This window comes from Sphaeramia orbicularis, chromosome 3 (assembly GCF_902148855.1).
Source record: "Sphaeramia orbicularis chromosome 3, fSphaOr1.1, whole genome shotgun sequence".
NCBI classification, from domain to species: Eukaryota; Metazoa; Chordata; class Actinopteri; order Kurtiformes; family Apogonidae; genus Sphaeramia; species Sphaeramia orbicularis.
This window is the reverse complement of record NC_043959.1, coordinates 13,671,686-13,690,919: the sequence shown is the minus strand read 5'-3', so window position 1 is coordinate 13,690,919 and position 19,234 is coordinate 13,671,686. Positions and strand designations below refer to the sequence as shown.

Here is a 19,234-nt window from a genome sequence, read left to right as displayed (position 1 = left end):
ACAATATCCCCAGTTGAGGTCATCAGAACTCTGTCACCACTGTAAACAGTGTTTGTTGAGCCCTGCCCCCCCTGAGTCACCTGACCCCTCCTTGTATCACCGCCATAAGGTGGTGGAGGGGTATGAGTGCCTGAATGACCCAAGGAGCAATGTTGTTGGGGGGCGTCTAGCGTCTCCCAAGTGCAAACCAGTTGTAGGTGATTAGTCAGACGAAGTGCGATTCTTGACCTATAGGGATGCCAGAACAAGGATCCACGTTTCCCCCGTCCAGAGCAGGGTTACTGGGACCCCACCCTGGAGCTAGGCCTGCGGGAGGGCTTCCTCAGTGAGCGCCTGGTGACCCATGGGGTCCAGCTGGACACTGCCCAAAGGAGTGACATGGGTCCATCCTCCTGTAGGCCCACCACCTGCAGAAGGGTCAGGTGCATTGTGGATGGGGTGTCAGCCAGGTACGAAGGCCCTGGTGATCTGAGCCCCAGCTGCCTAAACTGGAAACTTCCACCAGTTATTGTAATAAAGAACCAGCAAACTTCACGACAGGATCCTCTAAAGATGTTCTTTGTGTACATTTTTTTCTGTAAACAAGAATTCTGAATGTCTGATGTGGGAGCTGAAGCACAAACAGAAAACCATTCCATATTTTTCCTCAAAAACATTCACCGCTGTGTCATTTTATTTGTGTTGAAATGATGACTTATGTTATTTTGTGGTCTATCAGTGCTGTCAGTCGTGCTGTTTGTTTTCATTGTTTCCTTCAGTATTTTTCACTAATGTACTCAAGAAACTCCTCTGTTTCTGAAGGTCTCATTTTTATTTCTGGGAAACTGTGATCAACGGTGCACAGAAGTTTAACACAACAGTCAACCAGCTTCTGCAGCTTTTGACTGTAATTCCTTGTGAATATCAGCTCTAATAATATCCCATCTCCATTCTTCACCAGTTCCGTCTTCTGAACGTCTCTGCCAACAGTAATTACAGTAAAGTGGTGAAAAGCCACTGCCTACATTCAGCCCCTTCACTCTAATTGGAGTCTGGCTGCTTCGGGCTTGTTGGAGCTCGTCCCTGTTGTCTGGTTCGCTGCATTATTGCTGTGTCGAAATTTGCACACATTAATTTATCTTGAAATGCCAGTGCTGGATCTGCAATAAATTATATGTGTGCAATTATGCAAGTAATATCTGAGACCTTTTGACCCCAAGTCAGTGAGATTATTAAACTGAACTCTAACTCACTTTAATATCACTTTAAATCTACTGTTTCTGCGTACCGTGTAATTTAGTACACAGTAAGGATGTAATGATTACCGGTATAACGGTAAACTGCTGTAAAATTGCAGATGGTTAGTATTACCATTTAAATTCTAATTATCATGATAGCCATGTTTGATTACCGCACTTTTAGGGGAAAAAACCCTATGTAAAATCTGCTTTTATGTCAAATATTTGAGTATAGTTTTAGTTTATTACAATTTTGATTTTCTATACCTAATATTTGGAACCAATATTCACTTTTAAAGTCTTTGAAAAGGTTCGTTAAGCTTCTTTGCATTATTTATGCAATAAAGTATATACATTTTACAAATCGGATTTTATATTTTTGTGTGTGTTTTCTGGCCTTTTATGTTGATATAGTAGGTTAAAGTGAAAAAATAATAGACAGATGATATAGATGAAGTTGTGCTGAAAAAACAGATCCCAAACATGGGTATAGTAAACATTTGTTTATGTAGTATATAAAGGCAAAATCAAAAGGACTGAAAAACGGACAAAATAGGCTCAGACCACTAAGGGTTAATATTTGAATGTTTCTGCAACAGAAGGTACATTGTGCCAATTATTTTATTTGTTTTTGTTTGTTTGTTTGTTTGTTTTGTTTTTCAAAATACAACTTTGTTAAATTATTTTAGTGAGTGTATTAGTAATTTCTGAACATTTTAAGTACATTTCAACAATACCGTGATAATAATGATAACTGTGATAATTTTGGTCACAATAACCATGATGTTAAATTTTCATATTGTTACATCCCTAGTACATAATAAGAATATATTTTATTATTATTATTTATTTATTTTTGTTGCATATTTTGTGGTAGTTTTTATTCTACCCTATTTACCTTTTGTATGTTTTATTTTATATTTTATACTTTTATCTTTTTCATGCTACAAAACCGACACCTGGGTAACTATATTTCATTCTATCATGTACCATTGATCGAATGACAATAAAACTGAGTCTGAGTCTAAATTAGAATCATCATCTTTCTTCATGCAATAACCCTTTTTGTCTTCTGTTTATCATTTGATTCCAAGGCATTTATATTTTATTCTTGTGTTTTTTTAAGAGCAGTTTTACAGAGCAGGTCGGTATTGCTGAATATTGTTTCTTTCCTCCCTGTAGATATCGACGAGTGTCGGATTTCTCCCGACCTGTGTGGACAGGGCAGGTGTATAAACACACCAGGAGACTTCGAGTGCGAGTGTTTTGAAGGATACGAAAGCGGCTTCATGATGATGAAGAACTGCATGGGTGAGTCACCACAGAGCTTTTATGTGTGTTAATGTTTGGTTTTTGACTACAGTTTGTGTTGGTTTTACCAGTCCATAACTAGTTCTGTTTTTTTTTTTTTTTTTTGAGATATTAAATAGTTTGAGGTGAATGTTTGTTTAGTTTTAGTGTCGTGTGCTTTCATTACCCAACCCTACACTGACCTGTGTAAATTATACACTAATTGGTGGGCGGAGCTCCTTCCTGTAACTGTTAGAGAATATCAGCAGTTGAAGCAGATCTGACAGTGACTGGACGAGCAGGGGTTAGTCATGCCAAAATATACATCTGTATTCTAGAATAAATGTATATCTAAATAATTTCATAATTTGATATGTGTGTGTGTGTGTGTGTGTGTGTTTCAATACTGTGCACGTTTCCTGCATATTTGTTGTTAGACATAAAGACACATGCACATCACAGCCCTGCAAAAACAAAAAGATAAAGGTTCCCTAAGACTTTTGAACAGTGCTGTATAGATTAGATTAGATTAAATCAAATTAGATTAGATTAGATCCAGTCCGCCTCCAGTCCCCCTCCAGTCCTCCTCCAGTCCTCCTCCAGCCCCCCCCCTTCCCTCCAGTCCTCCTCCAATCCTCCTCCCGTCCTCCTCCAGTCCCTCTCCTGTCCCCCTCTAGTCCCCCTCCAGTCCCCATCCCGTCCTCCTCCAGTCCCCCTCCAGTCCCCCTCCCGTCCTCCTCCAGTCCTCCTCCAGTCCCTCTCCTGTCCTCCTCCCGTCCCCCTCCAGTCCCCCTCCAGTCCCCCTCCTGTCCTCCTCCCGTCCCCCTCCAGTTCTCCTCCAGTCCCTCTCCAGTTGTCCTCTCGTCCCCCCCCTCCCCCCCAAGTCCTCCTCCAGTCCCCCTCCCTCTTGGGTTGTAAGACATGGATGAGGTGCCTCGGCTGACATGCCAGATCTGGAATTCACTAGATGTCTGATGTCATGTGAAATTCACTGTGTGTGTGTGTGTGTGTGTGTGTGTGTGTGTGTGTGTGTGTGTGTGTGTGTGTGTGTGTGTGTGTGTGTGTGTGTGTGTGTGTGTGTGAAAGCAGGAGAATGTTGCCGTCCTTTACTTAGACCCCTCCTGTGTTTTCAAAGGGTCTAGACCGTACAGCCCAAGTGTCGCCACAATCAGTTCGCTAAACGCCTCCATAAAAATCTGAAAGATAATTTGGGTTTATGACACTTTTGTGCATAAAGGGGACACACATTTGACTGTCCAGCTCACAGACCTATGTTCTACCATCTGTGAAAATACTTTAAAAAGGGGCTATTTCTGTTTGGCTCTGCCTTTGACGACATGATTAAATTCTTATGAGGAACTACATGCATAAAATGGAGAGTCCCGATTTTTTTAACTCTCCTAAAACCAACATCGGACCAAAATTACGGAAATAAACTGGGCAGGGTTGTAATCATAAGTGGCTGGTGCTGACTGGATTAGCAGTCGAACCAAAGCACAAGTGAAAATATTTAGAAAGCTGTTTTTTTTTTCAGTACCTATATTTGCAACTGTTGGACCCTGTTGTTACAGTCAGCTCTAGACCTGCTTCGACTGCTGATACTCCACCGTAGGCGTAAGGCTGTAAGAAAATACCAGTTCTGAAATATATCGCGATATTTCATTTCACAATACTGTATCGATATTATAAAGCACCGTATTGATATTTTAGGTATTTATTCAAATGCAGCTATTGTTGAGGTTCATTATTGGTTTTTTTGTTTGTCCATCAAACACTGGAGCTGAATCTGGTGTCGCAGCCCACTGTCTACTTTATGATTCCATCACATTCCTTAATTATGCGCCACTAATTATTTGTTGACCAAAATTATGTTATGTTCTCAGTTTGTCTTTTGTTTGTTCATCTATGTGAGATGTTGGAAACATGGATAAAACATGAGCGTCTGAAAAAAAAAATCTAATTGAAGTTCAGAAAAATACAGAACTGCTCAGTCAAACATAAATTAGACGTTAAAACAGCTACGGCAGTGGTTTCCAACCTTTTTTGGCTCGTGACCCCATTTTAACATCACAAATTTCTGGTGACCCTAGACATTCAAAACAGAGACTTTTTTTTTTTTTGTTGCTAAAATTAATTTGTTTTTGATCATGTAATAGTTTGCTATACTATGTTGCAAATAAACATTAATTTCAGACAACATTTAGTCTATATAATGTATATTATTATGGACAGAGGCAGTAAAGCCAGGTGTAGATTAAAAAAGTGAGAATTGGATTTTCCTTGGTCAGGATACGTACAGTCAGTCCAGCTTGGCTTTATAAGGCTGATAATTAATACTGAACAAACAAGAACTCAAACTATGAATTATGAAAGAGCTGCAGCATCTGAAACTGACCACAATGAACATTTGACAGATAAACAGAATCACAGTGCTGCAGTTTCACAACCACAGTTTGTCTGATATGGATTGGGATTGGCTCTGTCAACTCACCATATATTTTTAAGTTTTTTTATTTTTATCAACAGTTGCTTTTCCATTGGACATCTGCACAAAACTTTACCGATATTTACTAAATGTCTAAAAAACAGAAGGGCGTAATGTCGGTTTTTCCGTTAAATCACAAATGCGATGATTTGTTTTATTATCGTGAGATTACACGAGAACTCATTCCATAAACATTGTGATGAATGTAAATATGGTGTTGATTTACAGATATATGACTATAGTGGCAAAAAAAGGTCTTTCCATTGCAGTTTTGCGTGATGTACCATTTGCGCTACGCCCAAAAAACCACCTCTTGCCAGCCCCAAAATTTTTTTATCAAAAAATTTGACTTTAGGTGAAATTCTTTTAGGTGAAATTCATTTTTCCATTGGGTAAATTAATATGCGCAAGTTATATTTGCGCAGTTTGAGGGTCAATGTACATGGGACTAATTACTAGAAATTTCAGGTGACCCCATTTGAATTCCAGGTGACCCCACATGGGGTCCCGACCCCAAGGTTGAAAAACACTGAGCTACTGGATGACAACAGCCAAAGTGTGACTTATGTCCAGCATGAAATGCCTGTGTTTGTATCTAAGTTGAACGTGTGTGTGTGTTGTGTCATTTGTCAGACATCGATGAGTGTGAGAGGAACCCTCTGCTGTGCCGAGGAGGCGAGTGTGTGAACAGCGAGGGCAGCTTCCAGTGCGTCTGCCCCGAGGGTCATGAGATCGCACCTGATGGTTCCGCCTGTCTAGGTGAGTGAACGAACACGATGTCAGCCACAGAAAACACTGGAGCTCATGGAAGAACTGCACATTCACTGAACACATGCAGGGTTTTTTGAGGTCCAAAAGCAGTTTATGAACCACACACACGTCAGACCTGAACAGTGTGGGATTCCATTTACTGTAATGTTTTTCACTAGATAGTGATGCACAGTATTCCATTATTTTGAAGCCTTTTTTGTTGAAAACCTATAAATATTAGGGGTGTAAGAAAATATCGATTCTGCAATATATCGCGATATTTCATTTCACAATACTGTATCGATATTAAAAAGTACTGTATCGATATTTTTAGGTATTTATTCAAATGCAGATATTGTGGAGGTTCATTTTTGTTTTTTTGTGTTTCTTTTTTGTTTATATTTTATTTATTATTATATAACACTCTTATTAAATAATGTTCGTTCCTTTGTTGGGATTGAACTAAAATACTGTTCTGATGTTAGTTCTGAACTAATAGAATATGAACATTTGAACAGGATCTTAAACTGTAATGTCTGTAAAACAGAATTTCAGTCTGAACACAGGAAAATTTTGTGACATAACATCAGATCCTGTTGTGATCAAATAAAAATGTGTTTAGTATTTGTATATATTTCTGGTGTAATTCAATTCTTCACAGAAATAATTATAAATAAAAGAGAAACCAACAAAAAATCACCTTTTTAACAGTATCATGATATATTGTGATATATTGTATTGTGATCCTAGTATTGTGATTTGTATCGTATCATCAGATTCTTGCCAATACACAGAACAGGAACATTTTCTCCACAGTGACAGCACAGTTCCAGTACCTTCTGTTGTTTTAGTGCGTAAATGTTTGCTCTGTAATACTGACAGTCTGCATCATTTCCGTGGTTACTGGCTGTGATTTAATACTTAATCACTGCAGCTCATATATTTTCTTTATGACGAGTCAAAATTATAAAAGCAAAGAAACAGCATTTATTAACTCTGGTGAAGTAACAGGTTGGAGAAATAATAATAATAATAATACTAATACTAATCAGTTTAATGTCCCACACACATACACACATACGTGTGTGCTGTCAGTCATATTTTATGGTATCAGAGTTATTGTGTTTATCGTCATTAGGGTGTGAATCCATTATGAAACATCTGTCCCAGTTTGTAATCCAACAGCCTTTAGTGGTCTCCAGTGGAATCTGCTGGTTCCTGTGGGTGTTCACCGACACAAACTGTTGATGTGCACACAGCTCTAATGGAGCAAATAAGGGTGGGGGGGTGGGGACTGACACGGGAGGGATTCACTTCAGACTATTATTAACCCTTTAACCCCTGAGCCCTGATTAAATTTGATTTGAATTAAGCAAAAAAATCTTGAATTAAGCAAAAAAAAAATCTTAAATTAAGCAAAGAAAAAACTTGAATTAAGCAAAAAAACAAAGTAAGCAAAAAAAAATAAAAATAAAAAAAAATCTTGAATTAAGCCAAAAAAAAAATATTGAATTAAGCATAAAACATTCTTGAATTAAGCAAAAAAATTCTTGAATTAAGCAGAAAAATCTTGAATTAAGCAGAAAAAAATCTTGAATTAAGCAAAAAAATCTTGAATTAACCAAAAAAATCTTGAATTAAGCAAAAAAAAAATCTTGAATTAAGCAAAAAAAAAAAATTCTTGAATTAAGACAAAAAAATCTTGAATTAAACAGAAAAATCTTGAATTAAGCAAAAAAAATAAAAAAATCTTGAATTAAGCAAAAAAAAAATTCTTGAATTAAGCATTGATTACAGGTAAAGGTTCACATATTAACCCTTTTACCCCTGAGCCCTGACGGTCAAGAAATGAAAATGAAAAATGAACAAATACAGCCAAAGTGATCAATTAAATGAATAAACATGAATAATAAAACAACCAAATAGTAAGTAACATAAACAAAATAAGCCACAAACTGAACAAAATTAAAGAAAAAATAAATAAAAGTTAAAAAAAAAAAAAAAAAAATGTAGAAAAATGAAAGGAATTAAATTAACAAAAACAAAATATTTACAAAATAATAAATAACATAAAAAATGCAAAAATTAACTAAAATGAAGTAAAGAAAAAAAAAAAATAGTAATTATAAATAAAATAAAATAAGGAACAAGGATTTGAATTTGGTCCCAGTAGTTTTAGTTTTGGTTCTTTTTTCTAAATCAGTCCAGCCGCTTTTTCACACCTGTTTAACGCCATACAGCAGTTCTACAGACAAAACTCAGTAAAAACATGGTAAAAAAATAATAAAATAAAGGAAAATCACCACAACACCAGAAACAACAGGAAAAACAAAAAACCACTAGGAAAATGTAAAAAAAAAAAAAAAAAAAAAAAAAAAAAAAAGCCCAAACCATCTGTTTTTATAGTGAGTCTGTCTCACTCACTGCTCTGTTTTACCCCCCATTCTACGCAGGGGGTGGGGGGTTTGGGGGGCTTAGCTGTCTATGGAAAGACAAAAGGTCTATTTTTTCTTTTTTTTTTTTTTTTTTTTTTTTTTTTGATCAAGGTCTTTTTCATTTTCATTTTTCAAGTCAACAAAAAGAAACATACAGCTTAAACATGAAATTGTTGTATTCAGTTCCCATCCACCTGCCCTCCCACCCCACCCCACCCCACCCCAAATACTGGACCTTGGATAAATTTATCTACAGCTAGACATAATACACCTACATATAGAAATATACAAACCCCCTTCAAACACATACATGTAGAGACACATATATACACACATATACATACATACATATATATATATATATATATATATATATATATATATATATATATATATATATATATATATATATACACATATGCACATACATAAGCTCACATACACTTAAATGAATAAATAAGGGGAAAGACGATTAAAAATAAATAAATATGACAAAGCAAAAAGGCACACAAATATTTAAGTTACACAGATATGTTAGTAGCTTCCATACCTTCTACAAAGCTGATAAATGGTTGCCAAATGGCATAGAATTTTCTGATGGAACCCCTAATGGTATATCTAATTTTTTCTAGATGAATATGGTAAGAAAAAGGTCTATTTCATCAGCACCTTTTATTTATTTATGTTTGTGATCAGAGCACCAGAGGTTAAAGGGTTAAAGGTTTTCCAAACATTAAAATGACAACAATCCTTCCTGCTCGGACACTTTTTCACTAAACTCGGTTTTATAGATGTTTCTGTGCAGAGACTTTAACCCTTTCTTTTTCTTCTTTTCACAGATATTAATGAGTGTGAACTGAGTGACAGGCTGTGCAGGAACGGTCAGTGTGTCAACATGATTGGACGTTACCAGTGCGCCTGCGACACCGGATACAAGTCAACTGAAAACAGACTGGAGTGTGTTGGTACGTCCCACATGTCTGACAGATGAAGATGAGCCGTTGGTTGTGTTGGTTTGTCATTAAAGCTGGTATTTGCTTTTGTGCTCCTCAGACATCGATGAGTGTACCATTGAAAACGGCGGCTGTGAGACGTTTTGCACCAACTCCGAGGGCAGCTACGAGTGCAGCTGCCACAGTGGATACGCCCTGATGCCCGATCTGAGGAGCTGCACTGGTCAGTACTGACACACACCAGTCTGAATCTGAAGGTTTGGAAAAGTGTCAAAGGTGCTTTACAGGTTTTCCTCTGAACTGGTCTGAATTGAACAAACCAGTCACAAAGTTACACCATCAACCACAGGTGTCAAACATGCGGCCCGGGGCCCAAATCCGGCCCGCCTAAGGGCCCAATCCGGCCCTTGGGATGAATTTGTGAAATGCAAAAATTACACTGAAGATATTAACAATCCTTTTAGTTCAGGTTCTACATTCAGACCAATTCAACCTCCAGTGGGTCAAACCAGTAAAATACTATCATAAAAACATATAAATAATGACAACTCCAATTTTTTTTTCTTAGTAAATGTAAATATTTTCATGTATTTACACTAAAACAAAGTATAATTTCACAAAAAATGTGAATAACCTGAAATATTTTAAGAGAAGTAAGTACAATTTTAACAATATTCTGCCTGTTATTGAATATTTTGTGTATTTTTAGATCCATTGTGATCTGTAAGTTATAATGAACATGTGGAAATGATAAACTGACGCATAATATTGTTAAAATTACACATTTCTTTCAGTTTGTTCATGTTATTCACATTGTTTGAAAGGATAGTTTGAAGATGTAAACATTTTCATTTTTTAATTTAACTTTTTTTTACCCTAAGACACAGAGAAAAGTTTGGAGTTGACATTATTTATATATTGTTCTTTTATTATTTTACATTTTAGTTCAGGTTCCACATTCAGACCAATTCAATCTCAAGTGGGTCAAACCAGTAAAATACTATCATAATTATCTATAAATACTCCCAACTCCAAATTTTTTTCTCTTTGTAAAAGTAAATATTTCCATGTATTTACACTAAAACAAAGTATAATTTCACAAAAAATGTGAATAACCTGAACAAATATGAACACCCTGAAATGTTTTAAGAGAAGTAAATACAATTTTAACAATATTCTGCCTGATATTAAATGTTTTGTGTGTTTGTACATAGCACTGTGATCTGTAAGTTATAATGAACATGTGGAAATGATAAGCAGAGGCAGAATAGTGTTAAAATTATAAATTTTTTTCAGTTTGTTTATATTATTCACATTGTTAGAAAGGATAGTTTGTAGACGTAAACATTTTCATTGTTTAATTTTACTTTTTTCACTGTAAAACATGGAGAAAATTTTGGAGTCGACATTATTTATATATTATTATGTTATTATTTTACTGGTTCGGTCCACTGCAGATCAAATTTAGCTGAATGTGGAACTGAACTAACGTGAATTTGACAGCCCTGACATGAGCTTTTACACACATGTCTGGAATAATAATAGTAGGAGGAAAGCATTCGACTGCTGTTTTATATCTAAAAAGGATCTAATGTGTAACTGATGAATCAACAGAATTGAACTAATACTATCAGAGTTACTTTTGCACTTACATCTGGGAAGATCCATCAGATGACAATAAAATATTTACAGTCAGAATTTATCTGAAAAAGCTGTTTCGACCTCAAGCAATCACTTTTTTTTAAACCAAACTGAGGACATTTTTTAAGATAAGATAAGATCAGATAAGGTAAAGTAAAATGAAATAAAATAAAATAAGATAAAATTGTGTTGGTTTCTGTAAATTGGCTTGAGAGTCTGGTTTTGACCAGTTCTATATGTAAAGTGTCATGAAATAACTTTTGTCATGATTTGGCGCCATATAAATAAAATCTGATTGATTGATTGATTGACTGACTGACTGACTGACTAACTGACTGACTGATTGATTGATTGATAAGATAAGACTTCATTTATCCCACTGTGGGGACATTTCACAGTTAACAGCAGCAACAATAAACAAGCAAGAGAAGAAAAAAAGACAGGTAGAAAAAAACAAACAAGTGAAAAATGAAATATATATATAACCTTTATTTAACCAGGAAAAAAGCTCATTGAGATGAAAAATCTCTTAATATAAGAATAAGAAATAATATAATGATGTAAGAAATATAAGAGGAAAAATAAGGAATTTGGTATTTATATGAATATTTATATAGTTATAGAATTAGAATTAGAATTAAAATTAAATTCATTTCAAATGCTAGCATTTCCATGAGCATCTTCAAAATGTGCATTTGTTCCATTACAGTGCTTTGTTTCATATTCCTTCCTTTTTTTACAGCGAACTAACAGGAAACTGAGTTCCTTTCTCTGGGTGTGTCATGTGACCTTAACTGACCTGAGTGACTGTAACCATTCTTATCTACAGAGAGACAGACACAGACAGAAAGACAGACAGACAGACACAGACAGATAGACCGACAGACAGACAGACAGACAGACAGACAGACACAAACAGACAGACACTGAGACACAAACAGAAACAGACAGACAGACAGACAGACAGACAGAAAAGACAGACAGAAACAGACAGACAGACAGATAGACAGACAGACAGAAAGACACAGACAGACAGACACAAACAGACACAGAGACACAGACAGACAGACAGACACAGACAGAAACAGACAGACAGATACAGACAGACAGATTGACACAGACAGACAGACAGACACAGACAGATGTAGACAGACAGATAAACAGACAGACAGACAGACAGATTGACACAGACAGACAGACACAGACAGATAGACCGACAGACAGACAGACGGACAGACACAAACAGACAGACACTGAGACACAAACAGAGACAGACAGACAGACAGACAGACAGACAGAAAAGACAGACAGAAACAGACAGACAGACAGATAGACAGACAGAAAGACACAGACAGACAGACACAAACAGACACAGAGACACAGACAGACAGACACAGACAGAAACAGACAGACAGATACAGACAGACAGATTGACACAGACAGACAGACAGACACAGACAGATGTAGACAGACAGATAGACAGACAGACAGACAGATTGACACGGACAGAAACAGACAGACACACACAGACAGAAAAGACAGACAGGAAAGACAGACGCAGACAGAAACAGACAGACACACAGACAGACACACAGATAGACAGACAGATAGCTAGATAGATAGACAGACAGACAGACAGACACAGACAGATTGACACAGACAGACAGATAAACAGACACAGACAGACAGAGACAGACAGACTGACTGACTTTATTGGTCTGAATCTGAATAATTGCAGTGCACCAACAGCATTTGACAGAATAGAAAATATAGCATAAGAATAAGAAAACAGAACATCAGAACAAACACACTATACATGACTGTGGAGTTCTATTTGGTTGTTCTCTCAAACACAGTTTTACTTGAGGTTTCTGAAAACTGATGTGACGTTTGATAAAACCTGTTTATTTTTTTTTCTCCCTCTGTTCTCTGAGTTGACTTTGTCCTGTGGTTTCCAGACATCGATGAGTGTGAGGAGAGTCCAGACATCTGCGACGGAGGCCAGTGCACCAACACTCCTGGGACCTTCCAGTGTCTGTGCTTCGACGGCTTCATGTCGTCTGAGGATATGAAGACCTGTCTGGGTAAACGCAGGAAGAATATTTGGGCTTTTTTCAGCCTGAAATCAAACACTGCAGCTAAAGCCTGCTCTACTTAGAGCTTATTAGATCCAGGGGGTTCAGAGATTTACTGAAACGACATAATGATCCTGTTAGAGGTTCTCCAAGATATGAGTCATGAGAACACAACTTGATGATTCAGATCTGTGAATGTTAATGAGAGAGAACAGAGCACAATGTTGTTGTTGTTGATTTATAGGACGTTGAACATTGTGGTAGTTTGGGTTGAACAGGGAGCGTCGGATGACATTCAGACGTCTGTTCCCATTCAGTCAACAAACCAAGGTTATAATAGTTTTGGATTTTTCATTATAGTTTAGTTTTATTTAGTTTTGACTTTTTTTTTCCTCTAATTCAGTTAGTTTTAATTAGTTTTCAGAGCAGGTTTACTAGTTTTTATTAGTTTTCATTTTTTTCTAAATGTTTAGTTTAGTTTTAGTAGTAATTTTAGTTTTGTTGTATTGTTTGTCTTCTCCGTCGTATTCAAATAAATCCCAGACAGGACTCTGCTGCTTTCTCCCAACTTTAGTCTCCATGTTTCCAGGTACAGTGGGGACCAGAAGAGGACTGGAAACCACAAGTGACCACAAGTGACCACAAGTGACGGACCGTCAAGTGTCGTATGGTGCCGCTAGCTAAAACTGCTCGAGCGAAATAAATCGATTTCGTATCAATCTGATATTGACAAAGATGAAAACAAAGGGAATTTTAGCCATAATTTTTATCTGTTTTAGTTAGTTTTGTAAGCACACAAAAATTTTCAGTTAGTTATTGTTTTTTCTTTTAATTATAGTTTTTATTTATTTCAGTTAACGAAAATGTTTTTTCAATTCTAGTTTTCATCATTTCGTTAGTTTTCGCTAACGTTAATAACCTTGCAACAAGCAAAAACATGACTTTTACGGCAGTACTTATTAAAAAGTAAATCCATTTTAAGCCTTACTACAGTTCATAGTCAGTTCTGTGACTCACAAAGGTTATTTGTCATTAATGAAAACTAACGAAATGATGAAAACTAGAACTGTAAAAACATTTTTGTGAACTGAAATAAATAAAAACTGTAATTAAAAGAAAAAACGATAACTAACTGAAACTGTATTGTGTGCTCACAAAACTAACTAAAATGTATAAAAATTATGGCTAAAATTCCCTTTGTTTTCATCTTTGTCATTGTTGAATTGATATGAAAGCGATTTATTTCACTTGAGCAATTTTAGCTAGCGGCGCCATACAACACTTGACGGTCCGTCACTTGTGGTTTCCAGTCGTCTTCTGGTCCCCACTCTACCTGGAAACATGGAGACTAAAGTTGGGAGAAAGCAGCAGTCCTGTCTGGGATTTATTTGAATACGGAGAAGAAGAGAAAAGATATAAAGAAACTAAAACTAAGCATTTAGAAAATAATGAAAACTAATAAAAACTAGCAAACCTGCTCTAAAAACTATTTAAAACTAACTTAATTAGAGGGAAAAAACATCAAAACTAAATAAAACTAAACTATAATGAAAAATCTGAAACTATTGGAACCTTGTGACTCACTTCCATATATTAGAGCTCATCATAACATTTTTGGCAGAAAGGGTAAACACAGGACAATCCGGTTGTATTTACTGTCAGCGTCTTTTCTGTTTTCGTAGTGTTATGCACATGAACAGTCTTGCCGTCTCTTGGTTTGACTCTTCTGCTTCTGCTCTCTGTTGTAGATGTGGATGAGTGTGAGCTGAACCCAAACATCTGTCTGAGTGGGAACTGTGAGAACACCAAAGGCTCCTTCATCTGCCACTGTGACCTGGGATACTCTGTCCGCAAAGGAACCACGGGCTGCACAGGTGAGTCCGACACCAAGGAAAACCAGCACAGGGTACGGGAGTCAAAGTAGGAGTCATCCAGGAGACGGTCCTGCTCATTATGTGGTGAAGGAAAGGCGTGTTTGTAAGGGTGGTTTGGGTGAAAGGACGGGAAACAAATGCATGCGGAGAAAAGAGGTGAGAAATGGAAGGATATCCAGATGAAGCAGAAGCAGATTAACCCTTTGTAGGACACTCCTAGAAATACTCTGAAGTTCCACATTTCAACCTTAGTGTGTTATATGACAGAACGAAGACTTTTTTACTTTTGTGAAATTTTTCAAAATGTTTTATTGCTACGTAGAAAATCAAGGTTAATGACCAGCGCCTTTAATGATGCATTCCTTCATTTGTGAAGCGTCGTCATGGAATGAGTCAGTGACCATTTGAAAGAGGAGTTTTCTAAGTTTGTTCCGCTGCTACCCACTAACCTCGATGACCTTCAACATCGAATAACAACAGCAATCAACTCAGTGGATGGTGATATACTGATACGGATCTGAGAGGAATTCTCTTATCACATTGATGTTGTCTGTGCTGCAGGTGGTGGACACACTGAGCACTTGGAAAACAGGAAATAAAAGTTGATCATGAGTAGACTACTTGTGACTTAGCTGGAGTTTTCTATTACTTTTCCTTATTAAAGCTGTGGGAGACTTTCGTCACCAATTTTTCATCAGATCCAACCTCAGTCATATCCTCAGTATCACGAATCTGTTAGTCAGTGATTACTCACCTGAATCTTTTCCCTCGTGGTGAACAGTTTCTCAGTGCCATCCACCAGGAACAAACCATGTGGGGTATGCCCAGAGGGAACTTGGGCATCTTCGGAATTTTGTCGTGACGTGCATTGTGGGAAGCGAACACAATGCGGAAACAGCTGAAAGGAAGCGGAGCTCCAGCCGTTTCCGCATTTCAGCTGTTTCCGCATCGTGTTTGTCTCATCCATATAATATCATATGGTTGCGCTGCTGCTGCTGCTGCTGCCAGGCAGTGGCACGAGCCTTCGCTTCCCACAATGCACATCACGACAAAATTCAGAAGATGCCTGACTTCCCTCCCGGCTCTCTTTGTGAACAGGGCACATACAGTGCGTTCTCACCACTGAAGAGGGCACGTGAGCACACATTTTGACTCCCATGAGGGCACTTTAGGACACATTTTGACTCCCATGAAGGCTCTTTAGCACACGTTTTGACTCCCATGAGGGCACTTTAGCACACATTTCGACTCCCATGAAGGCTCTTTAGCACACGTTTTGACTCCCATGAGGGCACTTTAGCACACATTTTGTCTGTCAAAAGGGCACTTTAGCACACATTTTATCTGTCAAAAGGGCACTTTAGCACACATTTTGGCTCCCAAAAGGGCACTTAAGCGTATGTTTTGACTCCCATGAGGGCACTTAAGCACATGTTTTGACTCCCATGAGGGCACTTAAACACACGTTTTGACTCCCATTTAGCACACATTTTGACTCCCATGAGGGCACTTAAGCGTATGTTTTGACTCCCATGAGGGCACTTTAGCACACGTTTTGACTCCCATGAGGGCACTTTAGCGCATTTTGACTCCCATGAGGGCACTTTAGCACACGTTTTGACTCCCATGAGGGCACTTTAGCACACATTTTGACTCCCATGAGGGCACTTTAGCATATGTTTTGACTCCCATGAGGGCACTTTAGCACACGTTTTGACTCCCATGAGGGGACTTTAGCACATGTTTTGACTCCCATGAGGGCACTTAGCAAACGTTTTGACTCCCATGAGGGCACTTTAGCATATGTTTTGACTCCCATGAGGGCACTTTAGCACACGTTTTGACTGCCATGAGGGCACTCCAGCACACATTTTGACTCCCATGAGGGCACTTTAGCACATGTTTTGACTCCCATGAGGGCACTTCAGCACATGTTTTGACTCCCATGAGGGCAATTTGGCATATGTTTTGACTCCCATGGGGGCACTTTAGCACGTTTTGTCTCCCATGAAGGCACTTCAGCACACATTTTGACTCCCATAAGGGCACTTTAGCATATGTTTTGACTCCCATGGGGGCACTTTAGCATGTTTTGTCTCCCATGAAGGCACTTCAGCACACGTTTTGACTCCCATGAGGGCACTTTAGCACATGTTTTGACTCCCATGAAGGCACTTCCGCACATGTTTTGTCTCCCATGAGGGCACTTTAGCACATGTTTTGACTCCCATGAGGGCACTTTAGCACCACCACTGAATTGGTCTGTATGTGGAACCTGAATTAAAATGGTTTTCACACCTTGATCATCATCAGATTTGTCCACATGTTTGACACCTGTGCTGCAGACCACGTTGGACCTCAGATTGGGGACTCACTGTCCTCTCTGTTACTGTTACTGTTACTGTCTTGTAATGTACGTGAAAATTACCAAAAATAGTCACTTGCCCGATAAAGGGTTAAGTATTACTCACCCTTGTTCAAAGGCTCCTGTCTGAGGTGATGAGAAGCACACTCCACACAGCAGCAGGGACAGTGAGGTCACTATTTACCGTCTGACACATGCATCACATGGCACCTTTGTTTATTCCTTTGTTGCTCTTTCATTAAAGTCAGTTAAACATTGCGTGATGGTTGGAAGAGTTACATAGTGCGTAATCACCTGCACCAGCTCCAGAATACACAAATACAAGGTCCAAACTGCTGCTAGAGTTCACTGCTAATTTGGACCCGGTGTGCTCGTCTAGTCAAAGTTAAGGCGGATTTATACTTAAAGGTTGGGGACTGAGGATGGTGAACGTTGTATGGAAGTAAATCTGTCTCATCAGATTTTGAATCATAAAAGCCCTTGAATTTCTAGCGCTGAATTTTTTTGCACTGAAATTAAGTATCTGATTTTTTTGTCTTTGAATTCAACTATGTTTATATATTTAGAATAAAAAAAATTCAGATTAAAAAATTTCTGAAGCAAAAACTTCAGACGCAAAAAATTCAGATCAAACATCCGGGACACCAAGGATAAGCAATTGATTCTATCTCAAGTCGAATTGACAGCCAGCCAATCGAGTTATGTTAAGTTGGGCAAGTGACGCCGATGCAGGAAGACGGTCAGTGTGGTTGGAAAGTGTGATCAGAATTTTTTGCATCTGAATTTTTTCCTTTTCAATTTTTTACATCTGAATTTTTTCCTTTTGAATGTTTTGCATCTGAATTTTTTGCTTTTGAATTTTTTTCATCTGAATTTTTTTAATTTTTTGCTTTTGAATTTTTTGCATCTGAATTTTTTGCCTTTGAATTTTTTGCATCTGAAGTTTTTGCTTTTGAATATTTTGCATCTGAATTTTTTGCTTTTGAATGTTTTGCATCTGAATTTTTTGCTTTTGAAATTTTTGCATCTGAATTTTTTACTTTTGATAGTTTTGCATCTGAATTTTTTGCTTTTGAATTTTTTGCTTTTGAATGTTTTGTATCTGAATTTTTTGCTTTTGAATGTTTTGCATCTGAATTTTTTGCATCTGAATTTTTTTTATTCTAAATTTGTGAATGTAGTTGAATTCCAAGACAAAAAATTCAGATACTTAATTTCACTGCAAAAACTAATTCAGATACTTAATTTCACTGCAAAAAAAAAAAAAAAAAAAGTACTAGAAATTCAGTAGCTTTTATTATTCAAAATCTGATGAGACAGATTTACTTCCATAATGTTGAGCTGTTTGTGCAATCTGAGAGTTTAGAGGTCTAATCTGGCTTTATTTTGAGTCAGACGCCCTGTCAGCAGCAGCAGCAGCAGCAGCAGCGTGTCCTCCCTCAGACCCCAGTAAACAGGTCTGTCTCATGTCGTCTTCATGCCCCCTCACACACACTCATGCTCATTCTAATTCCCTTAAACTTTGCATACAGTATTATCCTTGTTTTGAGAAAGCCGAGGTGGCAGTAAAACTGCCCGTTCTGATTCACCAGTTTGGAATTTCAGCTCCAGAATACCAGGGAATCAGGCCTAAGACAGTAATTCCTCTCAGGCAGGCAGGATGTCCTGTTATGGACAAGGGAAACAAAACCTGCTACTCTTTTTGGAACAGTTCTCCCTCCAATATATTCAGGCATAAGAAATCACTTGTCACTGTGAAAGCGGCCTTATGCGATCCCGTTGGTATGTATGTGCTAAATCTTCTTGCGTGCATTTGGGTGTTGATGAGCGAGTGCTTCTCCACAAGCCTAGATCTGATCCAGCTGTTGAAGATGGGATGAAGCTCCCATAATGATTCCTTCTCTTTTCTTTTTTTTTTTTTTTTATTCCACAACACTCCAGGGCAGGGCGTGAGTCTCTGAACGCACACGTTAGTGCTTTTATGTCTGTGTGTGTGTGTGCTGGAAACTTAGGACATGGGTGGAGATGCACTGGAGATGTGGAGCCAGGAGTTTACAAGCCAGGGAGGGTTTTAGCTTTAAGTAAGGGTGACGGTCGAACATGTTGAGTTCATCAGAGGTGGCAGAACTACACACGCTCTGCAACTCAA

General features: G+C 37.7%; 1 protein-coding gene across 1 annotated transcript in view; it reads left to right on the top strand.

Moving 5' to 3' along the window:
• Window positions 1-19,234, top strand: part of LOC115417119 (fibrillin-1-like) — a 169,175-nt gene that overhangs the window by 71,662 nt on the left and 78,279 nt on the right. Inside the window, 6 exon segments of the mRNA XM_030131109.1 lie at window positions 2,400-2,528; window positions 5,626-5,751; window positions 9,017-9,142; window positions 9,231-9,353; window positions 12,730-12,855; window positions 14,595-14,720. Of these exon segments, the coding sequence (XP_029986969.1) occupies window positions 2,400-2,528; window positions 5,626-5,751; window positions 9,017-9,142; window positions 9,231-9,353; window positions 12,730-12,855; window positions 14,595-14,720 (756 nt within the window).